At 39.0% G+C, this 22,811-nt stretch overlaps 1 protein-coding gene across 1 annotated transcript in view; it reads left to right on the top strand.

The window, feature by feature from the left end:
- PPFIBP2 (PPFIA binding protein 2) overlaps positions 1-22,811 on the top strand; it is an 85,733-nt gene that overhangs the window by 35,720 nt on the left and 27,202 nt on the right. The window contains exons 4-7 of the mRNA XM_018076045.2: positions 2,833-2,922; positions 7,189-7,302; positions 15,797-15,928; positions 21,435-21,614. Coding sequence (XP_017931534.1) covers positions 2,833-2,922; positions 7,189-7,302; positions 15,797-15,928; positions 21,435-21,614 — 516 coding nt within the window. The remainder of the gene's footprint in view (positions 1-2,832; positions 2,923-7,188; positions 7,303-15,796; positions 15,929-21,434; positions 21,615-22,811) is intronic.

Genomic DNA, 22,811 nt, shown 5'->3' with positions numbered 1-22,811 from the left:
AATACTTGATGTTCCAGGTGCAGGAAAGCCTCCCCAAACACTGGATATGAACCAGAGATATACTGGGGGAGGCTGGTGGGCTCTCCATTGAGAAAACTCATTTAATGGCATGTAATGAAGTCTTAACCCTGATGGAAACATAGCTGCTAAGGCTAAAGATTTTGGATTCTTAAGTGCAGTGTAAGACTTTGCTCTCTCTGTGGAGTAAGGACCCAGGCGGGATGTCTGGCAGGATGATTGAGGATGCAGAGCTGAGGTCAAAGGTTTGTCTAGGCAGACCTACAGAAATGCATACTGTTTACTTATAAAGAATGTTTAGTTTCATTACAGTACCACAAAAATTAATAAGGAACAAGCTTTAAGACCACAGAGAGTGACTGACTGACTGACTAACTCAATACAGAGGGCCTAAGTTAAACGTGTTTTATGAAAACTGGGAGGGGGGTTTAAGGGGTGAAGATTTTTCTTAATAATAGGACAAGGCTTGAAAAAATTACACTGAGATGTGAGGATAGAAATTCTAAAACATTAAAACTAGTTAGGAGAAAAATAGTGAGTGAGGTCATCATTCCTTTAATGCATGGACCATCTCCTTACAGGTGCCACAGTAAAACTTTATCAAAGACTTCTGTTTGTGTGTGTTGTGCACTCACATCTGCATGTTTAGAGCCATTTCTCTTAGGTCTTGAATCTTAGCTGTACTTGCTATAAACTGGTCAAAACCTTCTGACAAAGGTGTATTCTGTGTAGAGTTAACATATTCTTCTTTTGACAATGAATAATAAGTGAGGTGTGGAGTGAGGTTCTGCACATCCTGTTTTTAATGTTCCTGTTGACCCTCTAAACAGGGACAAAGGACAAAGCTTAGTGAATTTATAGGTGATTCTAGTTAAGGGCCTTGCAGCCATGATTAAAACATAAGAGCCTGATGCATAGGAAAAGATTATAAATAATAGGATGCAATTCAGTTTAGACTAGCTCAAAGTTACACATTCAGGCAGAAACAGCGAGTAAACACAGAGTGAAGAACAGGATGGCAACTAAATAGGAGCATTAAAAAAGGATCTGGAAGTTATGGGTCCTAGGCTGAAAATATGTGAGTTTTACTATATGGTTAATATGAAAAGAAATACGGCCCAAGGGTCTGTGAAAAGGTTTTTCCACTGAAGCCAATTGCAGCTGGAGTGCTGTGTCTCCTCTTAGGCACTTAATTTCAAAAGAAGTCAAGGAACAATTGGTGCAAAGGAACCAAAAGAAAGCAACAAACCAGTTCTTGAGAAATTAACCTGTGAGGAAAAGGCAGAAAAACTTGTGTTTGTTTAACCGAAGGGGGACGTGGTAGTTAGAGATCCATAGACAGTCTTGCAATAACTAAAAAAAAATTTTGAAGTGAAGAACCTTTCTTTTATCCATGGTGGCATGATAAGCACCAGTAGGTTGAAGTTGAAGAGATGATGATTCAGGTTGGACATTAAGGAAAATGTTCTAATGATGGGTACCTAAGAAGAAGATGGAAAGTCTCTGTAATCCAAACAAGAGTATTGGTCCTAGGATAGAACAGTGAACCAGATGATCTCTTCGGACATCTCTCACCACTGTTTGTTGGTGTTTTTGTAATTCTCTCAATTTCTTTCAACTTAATCAGAGACAAGGGTGCTTGGGTTTCTCTCAGCTTGTAAAGATTCCATGCTTATATCTAGTTTAGCACTTTATGGCTTGAAAAGTCTCTTCTGATTGAATAAAAATTTGATTTCTTGGTTTGCATTAATTAGCACCACGTGTATTTTCATCATCTGTGTTACATTTGTGCCTGTAGACCTCAGTGTAGACCAAGAAGCTATGTATATAGCTAATATTTTTTAAAAATCCTGTTCACAAGTGTTCAGTTGAAAAAGAAAGGACAGTTGGGGAGGAGGATTATCATAATATTGGTGCCATTATGCAAGTAACTATAAATGAGGAGTCAGCTGCAGATGAGTGCAGTTGAAGGGAACTCATTGAAGTTGGATTCCTGGGTTAGCTGACAAGCCAGGCACAGTGTTACATTCCCTGGCAGAAATGCATTGCCTGCAATGGAGCTGGGAAATGAACCTCTGAGGGCTCAGGTTACTTTTGATGCTCTGAGCAAACATTCCCACAGTTACACAATGGTTTGGTATGGAGGATAAGGCTATGAAACTCTTCCAAACTTTTTAAAATACATCTGCAGATTTTTTTTTTTAATTGTGGTGTTTCTGTCTGAAGTATTAAAATTCATAGGAAATGGGACCTAATAGTTAGAAGCAGGTCATGTTTTAGAAGGTTTTGCTCCCTAGAACCATTTGGCAATCCATAAGTGATTACGTGGCTAGAGTAATTCCCAATGAGAATTTGATAACTTAAATAATTTTTTAATTGCTAACAAAAAAGTTCGACTTTTCTTTCAGTAATTTCAAGGAATAGTGTAATACCTATGGCAGATTTTACCCCTGAAACACCAAGTTTCCTTTACTTTGGCAAAAGACTGTTGACACCAGATATTCCAAATTAGAGGGTTTTTGTTTTGATAAGATGGTATTTTTCATTGAAATTATAATTTGATAGAAAATATCAGTCTATTCCTATACCATTCTTGATTGCTGCAAATGATAGAGTATTTAAAATCCAGCTAAAAAAAAGTGCATTCAAATGTTCAAAGGTACATTTAATGCACGTGAAATGAACAGTTTTGGTCTGTAGACACTTTTTTTTCATATTTTTGGTATCATAAAACCCACTTAATATATATAATTTTTGTTAAATATTGCTTGAAACTTTAACTGTAAAAATTCTCACAGTACTTTTTTTCCCCAGTCACAGGTGAATCATCATCCATCCAATAATGAAACTTATCAAGAAAGGTTGGCACGATTAGAAGGTGATAAGGAGTCACTCATACTGCAGGTATGTCCTAAAGAGAGAACATTGTCTACAGAGTTGCTGTTCAGTGAATAAATGATGAAGTGAAAGAGTATTTTCTGTTATACAAATGTGAGCAGATCGCCAAATGTAACTCATGTTTGATCAGGAATTAATTTATAATTTGTATGATCCCTCTGATTGATTTCATGGTGGGGTAGGGGGAGTAACAGCACTAAGAGGAGGGAGACTGACAGAGGGATGAAAAATAATGCTGTGGAGTCCCAAGACACTGCTGTGATAGTGGTTCTCATTCTAGATTTGCTCAGCTGTACCAGTTTTCTAGGTTCTGTGTGTCACCATTTTTAGTGAACTGGAAGACTGTCCTGTAAAGAGAACAGCTATTTTTCCTGCTTGTATGCTGTACCAAAATTGTTTACATCATAAAAAAACTTAAGGGGGAGATAAAGGGGGAAAAAAAATGACATTTTTAAAATTCGTGTCTAAGCTCCTCCAGGTTTCCTGTTTCTCAGTTTACCAACCCTTTGTCAAACAGATCCTCTGTCCCATATAAATTTTCCTCCTGGAGAAAACGCATGTTCAACAAATTTAAAAAAAACTTAATTATTTTTTTCTGCGTATTTTTGCTATTACTGAACTGTATATTCCATGCTTTTCAAAACTGAAGCTGGAGATTCTTTAAATGGTCTTTGCCTATCTTTTCTCTTCTTGCTTACAAAAACGTATTATAAGCACATATATTTATATCAAACAAAAGTATGTTGGGTAGCTGTTTCAGTCACCAGTTTCTGTAAGCATGTCTTATCCTGTATGTTCTGTTCACACTTGTGTTCATTTACTGAGCAGAAGTCTCACTGCTGTTGTTAAATAAACAATAAATGTTTTGTGAGACACAAGCTTTGGCTTGGTTGGATTTTCTTCATTACTGTTAAACTAAAATTGCTATTGCCAAATTTAGGGAAAAACAAAACCCAACCCTGAACGAAAAACAGACTTCTGGTTGGAGTTTAGGTGTATAAGTGTGTGCTACAAATTCCCCTTTTTCTGAGGGAGGCAACATCACAACTGGTATCTGTGAGACCACCTTTCATTAATCAGGTGGTTGTTAACTCCTGCATCCTGGTTCCATTAGTAACAGCAAACAACTTTTCACACGGTGCGTTCACGTCTCGCACAGTTCACTCACGCACGTGAGCAGCTCATAACTGGAGCAGCAATTAGGAGGCCAAACCCAGCTGTTTATTCCAAAGGAGAGGCTTGCACTGGTGCACCTGTGGCTTTGCTTGTGAGACCCTCCTTTGTTTCTCATGTGCCTGTTTAGCCCTGTGATCTTTCTGTAGATCTGTTCGTGCTACCCGGTGGTCGATGGTCGGGGGTGCTGGTGGGCTTGAACAGGTTTGGCAGAGTCTTGGTGTTCAAAGTCTATCAGCTTGTGTGGATTTAACAGGACGTCAACTCTCCAGTGCTTAAAAGTTCCTGAAGATTGCTCCAGGCTACTGCTCAGTGTGTGCTTTCCCTGTCTTTGTCCCGCAGATTTTTAGTAACTATTTCTTCGTCCGCACAAATAGGTACCCAAGGATGGAGCAAGCCAAATGTACAAAGAAGGTATTCCTATTACAAGGTTTGGAGACCTGCCTACAGTTTTTCTTAAAAGGAATATAGTAAAATCAGGTGTAGAAATTGTCCTTCTCTTGCCTTTTACTCCCATTACCCTCCCATAATATCAAAAAGCTTAGTCAATATTTATGAATTTTTCCGTTCCCGCTGCACAGCACTGCAGTAGAATTGCAAAAGCCCCAGGCAAATGAGATAGACAAAAACCTCAGTCTGGTAGATGAACATCAACAACAACAACAACAACAAAAGTGCCACGATGGTGCTGGGCTTAGAACCTGGTTTGCACCAGCTGTGCATACTCAATCTAGGCAGTCGAATGTGAGGAGCACAGGCAAGTCCCATGGTGAGGTTACACTGGCCTGAGGGAGTCTGCTGGTACAAACCTGGCTCCTGGGTGTGACCATTGGCATGAAGGATGAGAAAGGAATGGGAAACAGAGCACCTCTATTCTATGGCTCATGTTGAATTGTGCTAATGACTGTGGCCTGCAGCTGTAATAATCTGCAGGGAATATGAGGCTGGGAGCACTCCAGTCTTGCATCAGACTTGCTGCATGAGCAGCAGTACAAGGCACTTTGTACTGGGCAGTGCCCACTATTCCTGTCCACCAAGGCTGAGTCAAACAGTGCACCTGGAAACCTACTTCCACTGTTCAGTCTGAAGTGGAGGCTGGAAATGAATGCTACAGCATCTGGGATACCTTCTTACAGCTCACTGCCTATGTGAAGCAGCTAATGGTCTCCTCTAGGCATTTTGGGGGGGGATTTTTTTTTGTTTTGATTTGGATTTTTTCTTGCAAAGAAGTTTTTAACCTCTATACCACTTGGTTTTTTAGCTAATTGTTCAGTATGCCTCACTTTTATAGATACTCACAGAAAATATGTTACCTACAGGCTGAGTGTTGCAGGTGTTGCCCTCCTAAGGCAAGATGGACTTGGCAGGGTAGCATAAACTGGGATTATGTTCTGTGTGCAGCCTACTGATTCCCTGAAGAGTCTGGCAGATGTGTTCCTGAGCAGAGGGGAAAATATGAGCTCAAAGTGGCTAATGTGCCTCTCAGCCTAACTACTGGAACAGCCAACACATGCTTTTAAAGCTACTAAGGTTTTACTGAATTCCTTTGCAGGTCACATTTAACATACAGAGTTTTGCTTTTCGGTTGCAGTGCTGGTTGGAACCTGACCTGACACTCTAAACAGAGTTGGTTTTCTTTCTCTGGAACCTGCATCAGGCTGTTTCTTCTTGCTTTCTGACCTCACAGGGGGCATTTGTGTGACATCCCTGTTTTAATGAGAGCAAAACAGAAAAGCAGACAAGCAGAAGACTTCCTTGCAGGGAGTTCTCCTCCTGCCCCAGCTTGGATGTGTCCCCCTGCCATCTGCCTCCACCCACTCCTTCCTATCTTCTCTCATCCTGAGTTCATCTGTACTCTGTGCTGCAGCCAGCTACTTTAGGGGGGGGGGGGAATTAGTCTTTTTTGGTTTATTTCTTTTTTTTCTGTGTTCCTTTCCCAGGCATTCCTGTCATTATGTTTGCAGGTAAAACAAAAACAGATCATTCAGTCTCTCCCTCTGCAGCTTCCCTGAAATGAACTCAGTTGTTCACTGGGTTTTAGAAATGCTGTATAGTGGGTACATCTTAAAAGTTTCACTTAGATATACTGTACCTTTGTTTTTTCTTTTTTTTTTTTTTCTATTAAAGGTGTTGCGGGGTTGGATATGAGAGCATGGATAAGGTTTTGTTAATGCATTTCCCTCAAAATGGAGTTTAAACACCTTAGGCTCCTTTTCTTTGTTTGTTTGAGATAACATTTTTCTGGTATAATCAAAGCTTTTATATAAATAAATAGTGAAAATGAACATACAGAGAGTATGTGCTGCTTAACAGAGGAATTAACACTGGGTTTTTCCACATCTTTCCAATGTTATCCTGGGCGTAGTTTTTTTTTGCTTTGCAGGCTTTGAATTCAGCTGCTGGGCTTTTCTTATTACACACTGGTCTGTACCACCATTCCCACAGTTCTTTACCAGTATTGCTTATTGTTTCTTTTCCTGGGATTCATTGTCTGTATCTCACTTCTTTTGGTTTCGTGTTCTGGCTTGCCAAAGCCTGAGAATTTTCCTTGGAATAGAACTTTGTCACTGCTAAAACATGCCTTTTACTCATTACATTCTTTATAACTTCAGAAGGCTTTATTGATAGGTAAGCTGGTTTTCTGTTCTTGTAAGAAGTAAAGTAATTGGTTGGTTTCGGAATGAACAGTTTTCCTATTTATCTGTTTTAGGGAGTGAAATGCCAACAGAACTTGAAATAGCAGTGTATGCTCCAAAACCACATAAAATATTTTCACCATCCTATGTTCTCGTTTGCTGCTTTCTAATTTTTCAGACTTTTGCATGAAATGCCTACCTGTGGGTAGCATTCCATCTCTTCTAGAAACGCTCTTTCTTTTTTATATCGAAACAAAATAATTGTGGGGGAGGGGGGGATGAGAGGGCGTGGTTGAAGCAAAGTAGAGGTAAGGCTGAAAAATCTTGGTAGAGCAGGTTGCTGCAGTGCACAAGAATATTAAACTTGCTGTTAAAACGTGCCTTTGGATGTTATGTGTATAAGGTAATTGAAACTTATTTACAGTCAGTTCAGTGGCATTGTACTTCTCTGCTCAAATTACAGGTGAGTGTTCTTACAGACCAGGTGGAAGCTCAAGGAGAAAAAATCCGGGACTTGGAAATCTGTCTTGAGGGGCATCAGTTGAAGCTGAATGCTACAGAAGAAATGCTTCAACAGGTAAAAATCTGGATTGCAAACCATCTTGCATAATCTTCTCCAGCGGAGGGGGTGAACATACATGATCAGCTCGTCTGCATGTGTGAGCGCCTTTGGCAACAAGATAAAACAGGCATTAAAAAAATGCCTCTTTTATTGTTCTCTTGCTGCTTTGCACTTTTTTTTTCCCCCCCCAATGAATGTTTCTTTGTTTTCCTGTTGCAGAAAAGTTTTACTGGCTGGTTGCATAATACTGTACGTGGCAGCATGTAAAATGAAACTATTGTGTCTTATTTGTACTGTGCTCATTTGGACATGGCTGAGTAACTGGTTAGACAGGTTAAATGTATCTAATATAGGTAGGAGTTATAGAATTAAGAAGTTTTATTTAAATGTCTTCTGTTTTCTTATGGCTTTGAAGTTGAACAAGTAGCTGGTTGAAATGAATTACTCTAACAAGTTCTGTTCTAGAACCATTTTTGCTTAACTTAAGAACTTTCTCTTTATTTTTATATAGGAAAATTAGTATATAATGACATATTTTTCTTTATTTCAGTTGACACTTTCAGGCTCTGTGATGGTCTATGTTGAGGGAGCAGAACAAATGATAGGTTAAATATGTTTAATTTCATATGTTACTGCAGAGCTTGCAGGTCTGTTGATGTGAAAGAACTTTCACGTTTTTACAGATGCAGATCTTTTGTGAATACAGTATATAGATACAAAAATAGGTCTGAAACTGTAAATAACCCTAAAAATCTATGTCAGAAATTTGCAGGATAGATACTGTTCTTGATGAACCTAGTTCTCACCACACGAAATTTTTATTAAAAATTTACTATTTTATGTGAAATATAAAAGTCTTTCTATGAACTGATCATAGCTTGAAATTATTATAAGCAGCCTTGTACATATCTATGTAAACAGCAGCAGTTTCTGTAAGATAAACTTCTATCCTAAACCTTTGAAATCACTACTCTCAAAGATTCTTGGGAAAAAAACCTTCCAGGTCACACAACTCTTGCAGCCCAAAATACTTCCGACTAGAAAAGGTTTTATTCTGAGGGGACAGTTTTACAAATGCAAATAGTGAGTGCATTTAGTTGTCCAGTGAGATCTGAAGTGAAATTCAAAGAACAGTAACTGTTTAAGTTATGAAAATCTGTTTTCAGATTCAGGAAGGCATTCACAATAGAACGTAGAAGCTTCCTGTTTCAACCTAAAAACTAGATGGTTGTTCTGTGGCTTCTGCTAGAACTGTTCATTGTTTCTCTGACTTCAGTTTTTTTGCCCTGCTAGTCTTCTGAGGAAACTGTGAATTTAAAGCCTTATTTAACATAAAACTGAGGCGTCTGAAAATAGAATATAATGATGCACCTACTTTGCTGTTTCAGTGAAAACATTTGCATCTACTCGTCTGGCATTATGCACGTGAACAAACTGCTTACAAAGCTGATCCTAAAGGGATAAGCTACAAAGGACTGTACTGAAGCTAAAGAAGTCAGAGAATCTCCAGATATGTTTAAACATAAACCTTAAATCTAAATTTTGAGATAACTCCAAACGGCTGTAGTTGTTGTTTCTCACACAGATTACATCTCCCAGTAGAGGGTGGGTTATGGGAAACCTGGGTTAGGTCTCTCAACATCCCAATAGTCAAGAGAAGTTGTGCATTCATTAGGGTTCAGCAGAGGGTCCTATTTGTTTATTTTGAAGGTTCTTTTCTCAGTTCTTCTTGTTGAAAAGATTAGCCTCTACAGGGAGTGAGTTGAGATTTAGAGAGAAGAGAATGATCTACTCGTGTGGTGATTATGACATTCATGTAAGATATGTGGCCATGTAAGATATGTGCAGACCATTTGTCAGAAATAGAGTGGGTATGTGGCCTCAGGGGCTTCAGAAGATGGATTTGGGGGAGATTTGGGTTCAGATCTCAGCCAGCAGTTGCTAGTGTCCTGCTTTTCAGAGTGACTTCTGTTACCTTCCTGAGGTGTGTGTAAATTCAGTTTTATTTCATGGTTTATTTACAGTATACTTAATTCCACCCATTTTTGTCTTTGTGAACTTAAGTCAACTGCTTCTTCTAAATGGAAAGTGGAGTGATAAAGATAACTGCTCCAGCTTGAAAAATCTTTCACGTATATTAGTAGAACTCAGCTGACTGCAGTATGGATAAGCATATTATTGACTTAATATACCTGAGTTCAGGATAAGCCCTAGCTTTTTAATTTTGGGAACTGTAAGAAAAGTGGCTTTTAATTAGTTCTGTGCCCAAAATGCTACTATAAAAACAAAAATAATAAACTTTAGGATAATTTAATGATGATACATGGCAGTTCCACAACAGAAAGGGTATGCAATGCTACCCTGAAAAATACTTTTTGCTGAATCTATGCTAGCAGAGACTTGTTCTCTTTGTCAGGGTGGGGTTACTGGCTAAAATCCTTCTGGCTTATGATTTATGCACAGTTGTTTTGAACCTTGCTACAAAGTGATCATGGAACCACTTCTGAGACAGCAGCTAAAATAAAATTTATACAAATAACATAAAATGGCTGTTCAGCATTTTGGATGGGCATCTTGAATGTGGAATAGTAGCAACAGATACTGCTGCTGCTTTGAAGAAAATCACAATTCTTCATTGCTCTGAGAGGATGGTGCAACATCCCTTAGTCAAATCTGAACTTTCAAGAAATGAGCTGAACCAATCTAAAGGTTGCTGCAACAAAAAGGAGAAGGTCTCTTTCTCCTTTCATCCTTCTCCCTCTCCCTTACTATGTGCTTCTGCAACTGATTGGATATTGTCATGCTCATCAAACTCAGGGACTGGGAGAAAACTAACTTGGGGTTTAAAAGGAAGGGGGTGTTTTTTCTGCTGGGTGAGTTGAAACAGCTCACAGAAAAGGTCAAGGTGTGGCACAGGGGCAATGGAGAGATGTGTGTTTGACCTACCTGTCTGTGGAACCACAGCCAAAGAAAATACAGCTCAGCAGCATTTGAGGAGCAAGAGAGTCCTGTGTAAGAGAGGCAGAGATGCCCTGGTGTGCACAGTTACAGATAATGCAGGCATGTGATGCTTATGGTATCAAACTCAACATTTTACTTTTGTAAGGATACTTTTTCCAGTACAGACTATAATCAAGAAAAGCCATTTTCACCTTGAAGGTGTTCGCATTTTCTTTCTTCAAAAACAAAGCAGGTCTTTCAAAAACTCGAGAAAGTCATTGACAAAACTTCAGATCACTCTTTAAGTATGATTCCTGTTTGGGCCAAGAAACAAGGTCAACCTTCATAGTAAATGGTACGAGAAAATTTCCTCGAGCATGACTGGGGGCAACACACAAGTTTGATCTCATTGAGTTGCCTTCCAGTGGTGTCTCTGTCTTGCTGTTAAATGTGTAAATGATATGGAAAAGCTGGCCTGTGTGAATAGTTACCTGCATTTCCCCTTAGCACATTGTAATGAATATATCAAAAATAAAAGAAAAAAACTGCTTAGAATTATCCTGTGAAAACAGTATATGCTGTGACATAGTCCATTTCCAGTATATCAACTGCTTTAAAATGTAAAGTTACAGCCAGTTTTAGGAAGCAATGATTTTATATGTGTCTCGTTCCAAGTTACTTTGTGGCATCACTTAAGTACTTGATTCCAGTCAATTTTAAGAAAGAAATATATTTTTTTTCTAAGAGAAAAGAGGATGTTGAACATTGCTGTGTTAGCCTTGGGAGAATCTCCTATCAGCTTGCTATAGAATTGGAAAGCAGAAGTAAATTTTGCTCTGTAAAGTTGCCTAAACTGTCCCATAGCAGAAAGTACCAGCCATGCCTAATGTAAACACATCAGTGCTCTGGAATCTGTGCTGTCAGGCTTGACAGCTGAGTTAAGTCAGTTTGAAAAGTGAATTTTCTGCACATACAGACTTCACCTCCACAGTTCTTTCACGTGTGTTTTTTGGTAGTTATTGTAAGATTGGTTAGTTACCTCTTTGCTATTCCAGAGCTGCATTTGATTTATTTAACAGATACTAATTCCCATTGAAGCTCTCTGGCATAAAGTACAGCAGTTTGTTTTGCCAATGAAAATACTGGTCTGTGTGGCAATGTCTGTCCTGTAGCTGATCTGTACCAAATCCTGGATGTGGTTTGACCATGTCCTTCTGCCTTCCACATTATTTCTGACACATGATTGCAAGATGCAATCCAAGGGACTCTTGTTGCATGGCTGTGTTGTGTAAACTCAGTTTTGTCTTCAGTGAAGTAAATTATCTTGCAATGTAGAAAGCACTTGGTTTTAGGACTCTTTCTATCTTAAAAAATAAACAGAAGAAACTGAAATGTTTGAATGCTAGCAGGAGTGGATCTCTTTTCTCGTGTCAGTTTATGTCCCACTTCTACCTGAGTGCAGGGGCCAGGGGAAGGAGTGGCAGACAGTGCCCAGTGTGGGGCACGGTGGAGGATCTTTTAAAAAACAGTGGATTAGAAGAAGGCAGGGAGGAGCTGTATGAGAGTAGGAACTTGAATCCAGTGCTGTTTCGTGTGTACCTGCTCTGGTTTTGCAGTTGTCTTATACTCAGGGGAGCCAGAATCCTGTCTTGGTTGCAGGGTATAAATCTGGTGTGTATCTGTTTGCTTCTCAGGAACATTGCTGGCTGGCAAAGATCATTCCTTCAACTTTCAGTTGCCTGAGTTATCTGATCTTAGATGAATTTCAGCACTTGTTTATAGCATGCAGTAACTTCTTGCCAGCAGCTGGCTTAGCGTTTCAGATTTTCAAGTGTGCTCTGTGCTGCTCTGGTGTGAGCCATAAGGTTTTCAGAGTGTTTCCCTCAAGTTGTCCAGCTTATCTGTACAGGTGAGCATTCCACTGCTTTGTTATTTTGCAGCTAATGTAGGCAGGAGTCCTGCTGGTCAGGCAGATTCGAATTGGCAGTGCAGTGGGAAGTTCTGTCCTTTCCCTTGCTTAGCTACATAATGGGCAGATGATGAATTGGAGGGCTGTAATTCACTGACTGCTACTGACTTGCACCATTTCATGGTGATTACAGATGTACATTGCTCTCAGCTGTGTTTTCAGCTAAGCAAATATCTTATTTCTACCACAGCTGACACACAGCACTTGAGAAGTGCAGTCCTCATTAGTGGTGGCTCTGGCTGGATGTTGCTTACCAGGTAGGTCGGTTGGTCTGTCTCTCTCTCTCAACTCTTTTAATAAGCGTGAAAAGTTAGGAATTTTTTGAATTTTTTTGTATTTTGTGTGGTGTACAAGTGCAAAATGGGATCTTCGGGGGGGGTTCTTCCCCCCCCCCTCAACTAAAATCTTACTTGTGGTTTCTCAATCAGTGTATGGCATGATTGTTTCTTCTGTTTTATGAAGAGCTAAATATCCTGGAATTTTCTGTGCTTGCAGCTGACACCCTAGAAAAGTGCAAGGTCCTCTTTTCAAGCTGTTTTCTGTCATGTTAAATTTTATAAGCTGCTTTATAAGAATTATGTATTTCCAAGAGGATAAAATGTGACTGTGAGATATAGAGCATATGCTGCAGTTTCATTGGGAATATTGGAAAAGTCGGTTAAATGTTTTAGAAGTATACAGTGTGAATTTTAAAAATACATTTGTATTTGAAATAGTTTGCTGTTCCTTGATCTGTCTGGTGCATACATGTTGTAGCTTCTGCATGACTCATCTTTGTAATTATTCTACTCAAAAATAACTTTTTTCCCTTAATTTTTAAAGTTAAAGGTTGAGTTTCAAACAAAGAACTTTAAGAAATTAAATGATACTTATAGTACATTTTAAAATTAAAACTAAAACGAAGTATCTTGTTTCTAAAGAAGATTCCCTATGATATGTTCTATTTCTGTTCTGTATTTCAGCTCTTTAGGATCCTCCTAAAGCTGCTACAGCCCAAATTACCACTTTGCCTGTCTTGTATTATCTTTTTTTTTTTTTTTGCTTTAAAATCAATAACATAAATTTGTGTTTTCTTTTCTTACAATTGCATATTTATTCTGGCCGAATTGAAGTTGCATCATACCACTGAAATACACTATAATTTCTCTGTAACAAAATGGGTCACATTCTTAATGAACTGTTCACTGTGAGCATCTGCTTGAAGATGAAAATAATTGCTTCCAGATGTTACCATTTCAAGAGGGGACATTTACTTTAAACGGCACTTGCTTTCAAAGCAAAAGTTAGATTCTCTAGATGCAAGAGAAATTGTCAGCTGTTTTAAATCAGTGTAGCTCCATTGAAAACAAACTAGGGATAGTTAGCTGTTTTGTCTATTTTAAGTCAAGAGTTTTGTGCCAGTTTACTCTAGCTGGGAATCTGATTCTCCAGCTTGAGAGCAAACTGCAAAATTTTGTTAGAGCTGATTAAAAAAAAAAAAAAAAAGAAAATCAGCTGCCTTCATGCTCACTTATACCAGGTGGTGCCTTCGTGTTCACACAGAGCTACTGAACTTGGAAGGAGAGCAGTGAGTGTGTGTTGCTCTCCATTGCATAACTTAGTGTCATTTAGGAGTCTATAGAAAAAAAAAAATAAGGAGTAATGCCAGATGGTGCATTCAAAGGGTAGATCTTTTGTTAAAAATCTCCAGAGGGATGCCGTGTCTCCTTGCCTTATTAAGAAATCCTTCTCTCATATCATGGAACATCATGTCAGTGTCCAAAACAAAGTCTAAGTGTTGTTTTAGTTCAACACTGAATGGAGTCTGTCCGTAGGGCCAGAGTTGCCTCATCCTGCTACCTTTTCTGATGTTCACTGGCCTTTTTTCATATCAAAATTCTCATTTATAGCTATGTCTTAAGCTGCGGTAGTCTGATATGTCAACAGCTGTACAGAGCCTGTTCCAGTCTGGACTGAAATGTGCCTCTGAAATTCATGCAAGTTAGTGTTTTTCTGGAAGATAGAGGAGGTATTTATAATTATAATTGTAATTTGCGATCACCTTTGTAGAAAGCAGCTACTCCTGGGATTTCATTAGGTGACTGCCTCTTGTAGTTTCTCAATAATAAAAGTCAGTACAATATCTTTTCCTGATTAGTGCTTGATTTATTTTATTTAGAGAAGAAGGAAAAAAAAAAAGCCCAAACCATGGGGCTACATTTTTGTTTATTTTCCTATCCATACACAAATATCATTGCTGATGTCAGCAGGAATGGGCATGGCACTGGGAATAGTGGTGACTTAGATAATTGGTGTTGCAATGCCAATGCAAGTTTAGTACTGCTTTTAATTTGGGCAGTACTCCTCACCAGACTAAACCAATTCACATGTAGGGCAGATTGGGCTTCAAAACAAACCTTAGCTGTATAATTTTTAAAATAACCTTTGTGGCTTCCTTGGTTCTGGTCTACAACACACTGTACAGTTTATGGGAGAGAAAGAGGTGAGAAAAGGGTGATGGACAAGGGGATTCTGATCACTCAGTAACATCAGCATAGACCCAGATTAACTATGGCAGCTTCAGTTAAGTCACTTCCATGTAATTCAAAGCAGAATCAGCTGTGATTCCTCAGTGTGTTTCATGTGATCAAAACACTAATGTGATTTATGAATTACCGTAAACACTTGTAACCATTTAGAAACGACCATCCTTCTGAAAAAATTAATTGGGCACTTGGAAAGTTTAGGTATGAATTTTTCAATAAGGCTTAAACTCCAGAGTGGACTTTTGGAAAAGAGAGGCCAACGTGAGCATTTTATATATATATTTATATAAAAGATAAACACTGTTGAATTTTTGACGATTTTTGGCATTGGCTTTCTTGAAAACTGAAAGATGCAATGAAGGTGTGAATATTGAATGATTTCCAAAGACAGTGAGATGACTCCATCCAAAGTATGTCTTCTCTGCAATCTGAAAAACAAGCCTGGGGTACAAAAGCAAAAGTCAAGGCCAGTTGTTTCTCCTTTTCACTGTTACTCAGTTTAGAGATTGCCTTTAGTTCCAGTCAGGACATACCACTTTCATTCACTGCTGTTCCCTCCACAGTGTGTAGCCTTCAAAAGTTACCAAGTACTACATGGTGTAAGCTCTCAAGTACTATTGGTGTGACTGCAGAAGCATTGCTTGTCTTTGTCAATGTGGTATTTTTGTTAGGGTTCTCATTTTGTAACATGTCCTGTATTGAATAGCAAATGACAAGAAGGTCTACAATGTAATACTAAAGCATAGCTTTGTCTGATGGGTATTTTAGGAAGATGCCAGCTATTTTGTAATGTGTCATTATGTAGGTTTGTGTTTGTTCAGCCTTGGTATTGTTCTCGATTTCATGTCTTGCCCAGGGATTAACTTTGCCACACATTTTCTTGAAATAAGGAGTGGGGCACAGTGGTTTAGTGATTAACACAGAAGAACATTTAGATGAAAATAACTGCAGCACTTGAGAAACACACAGTTCAACTGTGGGGTAGGGACTTCAGTGTGGGCCTGCCAATAAATTACATTGCAGTCTGTCAGTGTTCAAATAAATAACTGGAGAAAATACTCTGCTTTGCATTCAGGAATTGCTGAGTCGCACATCGCTGGAGACACAGAAATTGGATCTAATGGCTGAAGTTTCAGACCTGAAGATTAAGCTGGTTGGTATGGAAAAGGAACAGAGTGAATATGAAGAGAAACAGAACAAAGCTGAGGTGAGTTTTGTTTTTTCTTCATTAGCTTGTTTTTAGTTTTTTTTCTATCACCTCCCTATGATGTGGTGTCATACACCTGAGCTTTTGAGCTGGTCAGCATGCAATAGGGTTTTCCATGCTTATAGCACAGCCCATATCATTGATCCTATGAATTCAGTGAGGAGTGTGATCATGCATTTTTGGGATGTGGTTTCCTTTTCCCCTCTGTCATTATACTTCGGAGTTTGCTTGTTTGGCTTTAATCAAGGCACAGTCCCTTCCAGAAGCATATATTACAGTTGATGGTCATTTAACCCTTTCCTTTCCACAGGAGCTGGCCTGGCATTCCTACCAGAGCTCTTTCCTTGTTTATGTGGCAGAAAAGACTGTTAGCTCAATAGTATCAGTGGTGCTACAAGCACTGAGATGATCAAACTTGGGGATTTTAATGCATTTGTGGCACTTGGGAGGGAAAGACATGGGCCAGGGCATTTGCCTCAAATGAGTGTTTTGCCATGTGGTTACATGATAAATAATGCAAAAAAAAAAAAAGTCATGGACTGGAGGCAATTCCCTTCAGATGTGGAGAGTTCTGGACATCAAAGGAGCTTTGCTTTTTGCTGTGTTGGTTAAGAAAGACAGTATGAAACATACTGAATGAACATGTGAAACATCATCTGAACAACACCCATTTCATGGTAGTGGGTAGCAGGTGGGAGCTGGGAAGGAAAGCAATCCTGGAAGAGAGAATTCATACAAATTGCCATGTGTTGCCTGACTCAGTGGTCCTATAATGGGATCAACTAGCAGGAGAGGATTACCTGGAAAAGAAGGATTACATTGCTGACTGAAAAAAAAACCCAAAACTTTGTTCCATATTGGCTCAGGAGAATTTGAAATCCAGGCAGACTGTTTGCTCTCCATAACGTTGCTGGTGGAATATTTGATAACTGTGATTTAACTGCACCAACATAACACACTTGGGGTGTGTTTGTTTTCCCCCTTATTTATTCTCTGAAGTTTTCTTTAGAGATCAAAAGATAACTTAAAGAGAGCAATTCCTGGCAGAGCTTGCAAGCCAGAGAGGCACCAGCTGCTGCTTTTACCATCTGTGGCCCTTCTCATGCTCTTTCACGCTTAATTGTCAGTGCTTTGTGTACAGAAGGTCTGAGCACCTTCACAGTACCTGAAAACCTGAGCAGGTCTGAGCAGCTCCTAATTGCTGCAGATGGGAGTCTGCTCCCAGCAGCCGCCCAGGCGTTGAGCTCTTCTCCTGCCATGTGGAATACCGGGATGAGAATGCCCAGTCAGCCTGACTCCTGGAAAGCAGCAAAGCTTTTGGGTGCGTTTTTATTGACAGGACTTTTTGAGTAGCCCGTCGGTCTGGTCCTGTGATGAGGGTGACCTGTGGAATGCTGCAGGAAGGTGTGTGTGCCCCCTTGGGTGGAAAAGTTGAGCTTTGTTCGCCTGGAAGCCTTTGTTGTATTGCTAAGTGATAGGACACGTTCCTGCTGAGATGGAGAAGGATTCTAATCTGATGGAAAAGTTGAGAATCGTTGTGTTAAGTATGTGCTGAATTATTAACTACCCCAGGATGTGATTAGATTTCTGGCCTGTTGAAAGTCAAAAATGTGTATGTGCAAAGCAAGGAAAATGGATGTCATAGGGACATAGGGAAGCTTTGGGAAATAAACAGCATTTTTGGTTTGCTTGTTGAGATACTTGTATCATTATTTCAGATTATCCTGAATAAGCAGTAATCCAATATAGCAAGACAAACAGGGGTTGTTTCCAATCAAATAGGATGCTTATTTGAATTCTAATGCTTTAACCCTATTTCAGCTTTGCTTCCTGTAAATTATACTAATTTTTCGATACAGACACAATTTCAAACATCAGAATGAAATTTATCAATACGTTTTCTTTATTAAACCACAGCTGCTTAAATTTGGTAATAGTTTGTTCTCCTAAACTTCTTGCCTCCTCTTTCTAGTGAGTAAACCACTTTGACATGCACAAACAGTCTACCTGTGGTTTGCTCGTGTTCGTGCACACACAGGTGTGTTCTGGTCACCTCATTGCTTAAGAGTGAGACAGTTTTCCAAACTGACAAGTGATCAAATGAAATTAATCCTGCTGTAACTGTATCTCTGCACATCATGGCCACTGCAACATGCTCTTACAGTGTGTAATGCCTCAAATGAAATTGCAGTTTGGTTTTTTTTTTTTTTTTGCATGAGTGGAGCAAAGCTGTGGTTGGCAGAGCAAAACCCTTTCTCATGGACTGCAGCTGGCCAGTTGCTGCTTCCAAAACTGAGTTTAGGATCAGAATAGTGATTGGATGGATTTGCTACTATCAGTTTTTTCACGTGGATGCATGTGTTACAAAGGCATCCAGTAGTTAAACCATTCTAAACAGCTTGTTAATTATACTTCATGGCTGACCCTGCTATTTCTAAATATAATAATGGGTTTTCAGAAGTTTAAATGTGGCATTGCAGAATAATTCAGCTAAACTGTGTTTGCTCTGTGTTCTAATTTTGTGCTGGCTTATTTCACAGCACCTGTTTCCAGTCCCATAGGCTTTATCTATAGAATTATTTTTCTGGTTGGGTTGGGAGGAAACAAAGCAAATTAAGATACCCTTCTAAATATGAGCAGGTTTTAATGTGTCAGATTCGTTTCACTTTATCTTGTGCAGCTGTCATTTGGGTTTGGTTTTAGTTAGCAGCAAAGAGTTTATCAAGCATCTCTAACCTCCTCTCAAAGGTATTGATTTCACACTGAATGCCACTTGTCTCTGGCTCTCCAAAAGCACATACTAAATTTAAAGTGCCATTTATTTATATATATTACACAGGGGCCAGGAGAATAGCTGCTTGTAAATGGACTGTCTCACTCTTGGCTTTGTCATTTTAATTCCTTTGCTGTTCTACTTTTGCCACAGTAATGCTTTGAAGGTTTCTGAAGTCTCACCTGAGGGGTTTGTGCAGCTTTTCTCTTACCTGAGAAGCCTCAGAAATTTTGAAAATATGGGGGTTTTAATATAGCAAAGTATGAGTGAGGGGCATTATCAAGTGATTAAAGGCAGCCCAGATCCCTGCTCTACCTAAACGTGGACAAAAGAGACTTTGTGTCACCGTCCAGAGACTGCAGTAGCAATTGTCCAATTCAACTTGCCTCAAAGCCCTTCTTCTATCCTACTGCTTTCTGTTTTTAGCATGGGATAAGTGCTGTGGTTTTGGCTAGAAAACTGTTGGCAAGTATTTTGTGGCTCTTGTAACTTCTGAATTAAATGTCTAGTGCAAACTTACTTGCAATTCCAAAGAAACTTGAGTCAGTGAGCCACTGACTCTTAATGAGGAGTTTGGTGTGTTTTCCCATCTAAATCAAGATGTCATATGTTAGTGTTAATAAATGTTCATGCTGTGAAAGAATCTCAAAAATGAGAAGCCTGTCCTACCTTGAAAATAGAAACAACTGTAGAGGTACATATTGCAGCTGGAGTTCATCTGTACTGTCAGGTTTGCCCTGAGGGCAGTCTGTGTGGACACAGTGTTTCCCATTCCCACTTTTAATGTGAGGCAAAAGAGAAAAGAATTGCAAGTCGACAGCAGAAGTGCTTCTGAACTCCCCCATGTTGCCACAGCTGGAGCAGCTCTCAGTTTGTGCTCAGAAGTCTGTGCATCCTGTTTGAGCAGGAACACAACCTCATGTGGGTTAACAGTGTCTGTGTCACAGACAAGCACAGACCAAGCTTTGGTGCTTAAAAGGAAGCAAAGGAGATGGATGTGTGTCCTGACAATTCCAGTTCCCAGCTGGTACTGCTCAGTGGGGTACCTGATTGTGGAGATGAGGGTAAGAAAAGAAACAAAATCCAAGTATGGAAGATTTTGTGGATAGTGTCTGAATTGTACAGACAGCTGTAGTGTAGAGGATGAGTTAGCTGGGGGGATATTCCCCTTGCTAGTGTCTTATTGTGTGGCTGTAAAGTGACTCTTGTGTCCTTTGAATGAATGATATATTTTCACCTCGGGGAACTGTCCTTAAATGTGCAGCCCTGGCAAAACATGCCAGCCTAAATAATACTGGATATTGCAGAATTGGTCTGCTAGGGACCAGTATTCTTCCTAAATTTTTTGATTGTTTATGGAACTACTCCTCATTTATGTGGCTTAAATGTTTGCTGGATGACAGAGGATTAGCATCAGACGTTGTGATCCCGATTGACAATAATACATATAAAGTGAAATATATGTAACTGCTTTTCTGACTTTCATCTTAAGCACATCTTAAGCCCCTAGAAAAATACTTAAACATGTGAAGCTCTCATACCTAACTTTGTACACACGTTTTGTACGTCATTGTGAATGTTCCAAGTTGACTGCAGATGCTGATACAGTGTGAGAGTGGTTGTGTTAATATTTGCCTGGTCAGAATAGTGTCCTGTCCATGCAGTAGCTGTTCCCTAGATTTGAGACTGTTTATTCACCAGAGAGCTGAGGTTACAGAATGACTGTTGTGCACTGTAATGAAAAAAAAAATTAAAAAAAAAAAAAATCCTGCCATTTTATCTGTTGTTCTGTCCACTAAAATCTCTTCTGCTCCTTTGGGAGATAGATTAAGCTCATCAAATTTATTCCACTTGAGAAGGCTGAGAAATCACAAAACATATGTTATTAAATGTACATGAAAGCCAAGAGAGTGTCACTCTCAACTTGTAATACCTGAGAAAATACCCAACTCTCTTTGCTACAGTTTGGGGACTTAGGTGCAATGTAATATAGATTTTAATACTTTGGTTTGCTTTCTGAGCTGGCTATTTTTGTGTGTGTATCACTGATACACACAAATCCAAGAAGCTGACCAGCAAATTGGCACACATTACAGTAATTACTTTTTCTTCTGTAGTGTCCTTTGATTTCTCCTAAGTATGTTTCTTAACTCCTTCTCCATGTCAAGATCCAGCCCAGATAGCAGGAGAGGGAATGGAGTTATTTTTCTGCCCCATGCTGGACATGGAAACAGAATTACTTTACTTGTAAATTCTGTGTATAAACTGTGAAAAAGTAGGTTATGGCCCCAACTGAGCACTTTGCAGTTTCTTCCTAGTGGATGATTTGGCAGGGAAAATGAATGTAATCAAGTCGTATTTCAGCAAAAGTGTACCTCTGAGCCAACATATCAAAACATGCTCCAAATTTTCCTTTATTTGACTTCATGTGACTGTAAAAGTTTCCAAAAATGAGGAACCAAATTCTGATCTTAACTTTAGAATCAGAATCATGAAATTGTCTGGAATGTAGATTCTGTTCTATTTGAACTGTAACTTTGTGCAGTATTCCAGTTTGCTTATGCTTTTTCAGAAGGGAAACACATAATCTGTCTTTTTTTTAGTTTGCCTTTGATGTACTTCATGTATTTCTTTGTGCTGCAACTACAAAGATATCTTCTTTGCATCATTTTCTTTCTCACCTGTCTTTTTTTTTTGTCTTTTTTTTTTTTTCCTTTCCTCCCATGTTTTTAGTCAGTAGTGAACCTGATCAGTGACCTACAGGAGCAGATGTGTAGACTGCAGCTGGAAATTAATAGTAGAATCCAAGAAAGAAAGTCTCAAGATAGGAAACCAGACTTGACACCTAATGGTCCTCAATCTGGCCCAAGATCAGTAGAGACCCTGAGCCAGAAGAATTGTTCTTGGTGTGATGTACGAGAAGTACCCCTTGGCAGAAGCCTGTGTATTGCCTCTTCTCTTCTCTTGCACAAACTAAATCCCACTAACCAGAGCTATGCTGTGAATGTTTGGCACTAATCTTTGTGACTTTCCTTAGCAAAGAGTGAGAGTGTCATAAAAATTACCAGGGGAAAAAAAATCCCATCCCCGAATATCGGGACAAATTTGGTCACCGTTGATGGCTGGCTGCTAAAACACAGATACCTGTAAGACCCAATCACCCCTTTCAGGTTTTTCTTTAGTTTCCATTTTACTTGTAAGTCTGTAGTGCTTGTGTTTTGGGGTTTTTTTTGGATTTTTGAGTTGGGATTTGTCTGATACGCAGCATGCCAGCATGGTTTGGTACTTTGCTACTTTTCCTCGTGGTGATGTCACCCGAGCTGTGCTTGATGGTGCACCCTCACCAGTCCTCTGAACACAGATTATTGAATCCTGAATACCTTAAAAGCTTAACACAAGTATAAAATGGCTTCAGCTAAGACTATCTGACACGTATCCTTTCTTTTCCTAATGATAATGTCAAAGTGAATTAAAAGAGCCATAGTAAAAATAATCTGCTTGTACTTTTAAAATAGCAAATCCAGCACCTTTTTTTTCTTTTTTTTTTTTTAAATCCCTGACATTAGCAGTTACCAGGAAAGCATTGCTGAATTTGCATGACAGATACTGGTTGTATTTGATCAAAACATGTCACATGTCAAAACAAAAGCTACTTTGCATATACTGCTTAAATTCACTGGAGGTGGAATGACACTGGTGTGCCTGGAAAAGACCATTTTAATATTTGTTTTTAAATCAGATTGCTTTAGTTGCCTTTAAAATTTAGTTGCTTAAAATTTGAATCACCAGAACTCATTTTATAAGTAATCTGCTTATATTGTGAGGGAGTTTTTTACTAATTTCTCTTATGGGTTTATGTTACAAAAATAACTACTTTCATTATGACACCTATTTTGAAAATAGGGCTGTTGTTTCTGAGCTTGCCTTTGTGCAGAACTGCTGAATGGACTATCAGACTACAGGACAAACTGCAGATTGGAGAAATAATCTGAGAGTCAAATCTGGGAGTCATTCAAAATAAATTTTATTGTAATCCAAGATATTAATGTGTATGCTTAATGTATATGCTACACAGGAATTCCAAAATTGGGTTGCCTGCAAATTTTTCTT

The sequence above is a fragment of the Manacus vitellinus genome, unplaced genomic scaffold (assembly GCF_001715985.3).
Source record: "Manacus vitellinus isolate BGI_N305 unplaced genomic scaffold, ASM171598v3 scaffold_30_pilon, whole genome shotgun sequence".
Classification (NCBI taxonomy): Eukaryota; Metazoa; Chordata; class Aves; order Passeriformes; family Pipridae; genus Manacus; species Manacus vitellinus.
The sequence above is the reverse complement of the archived record's forward strand: the minus strand, read 5'-3'. Positions and strand labels throughout refer to the sequence as shown.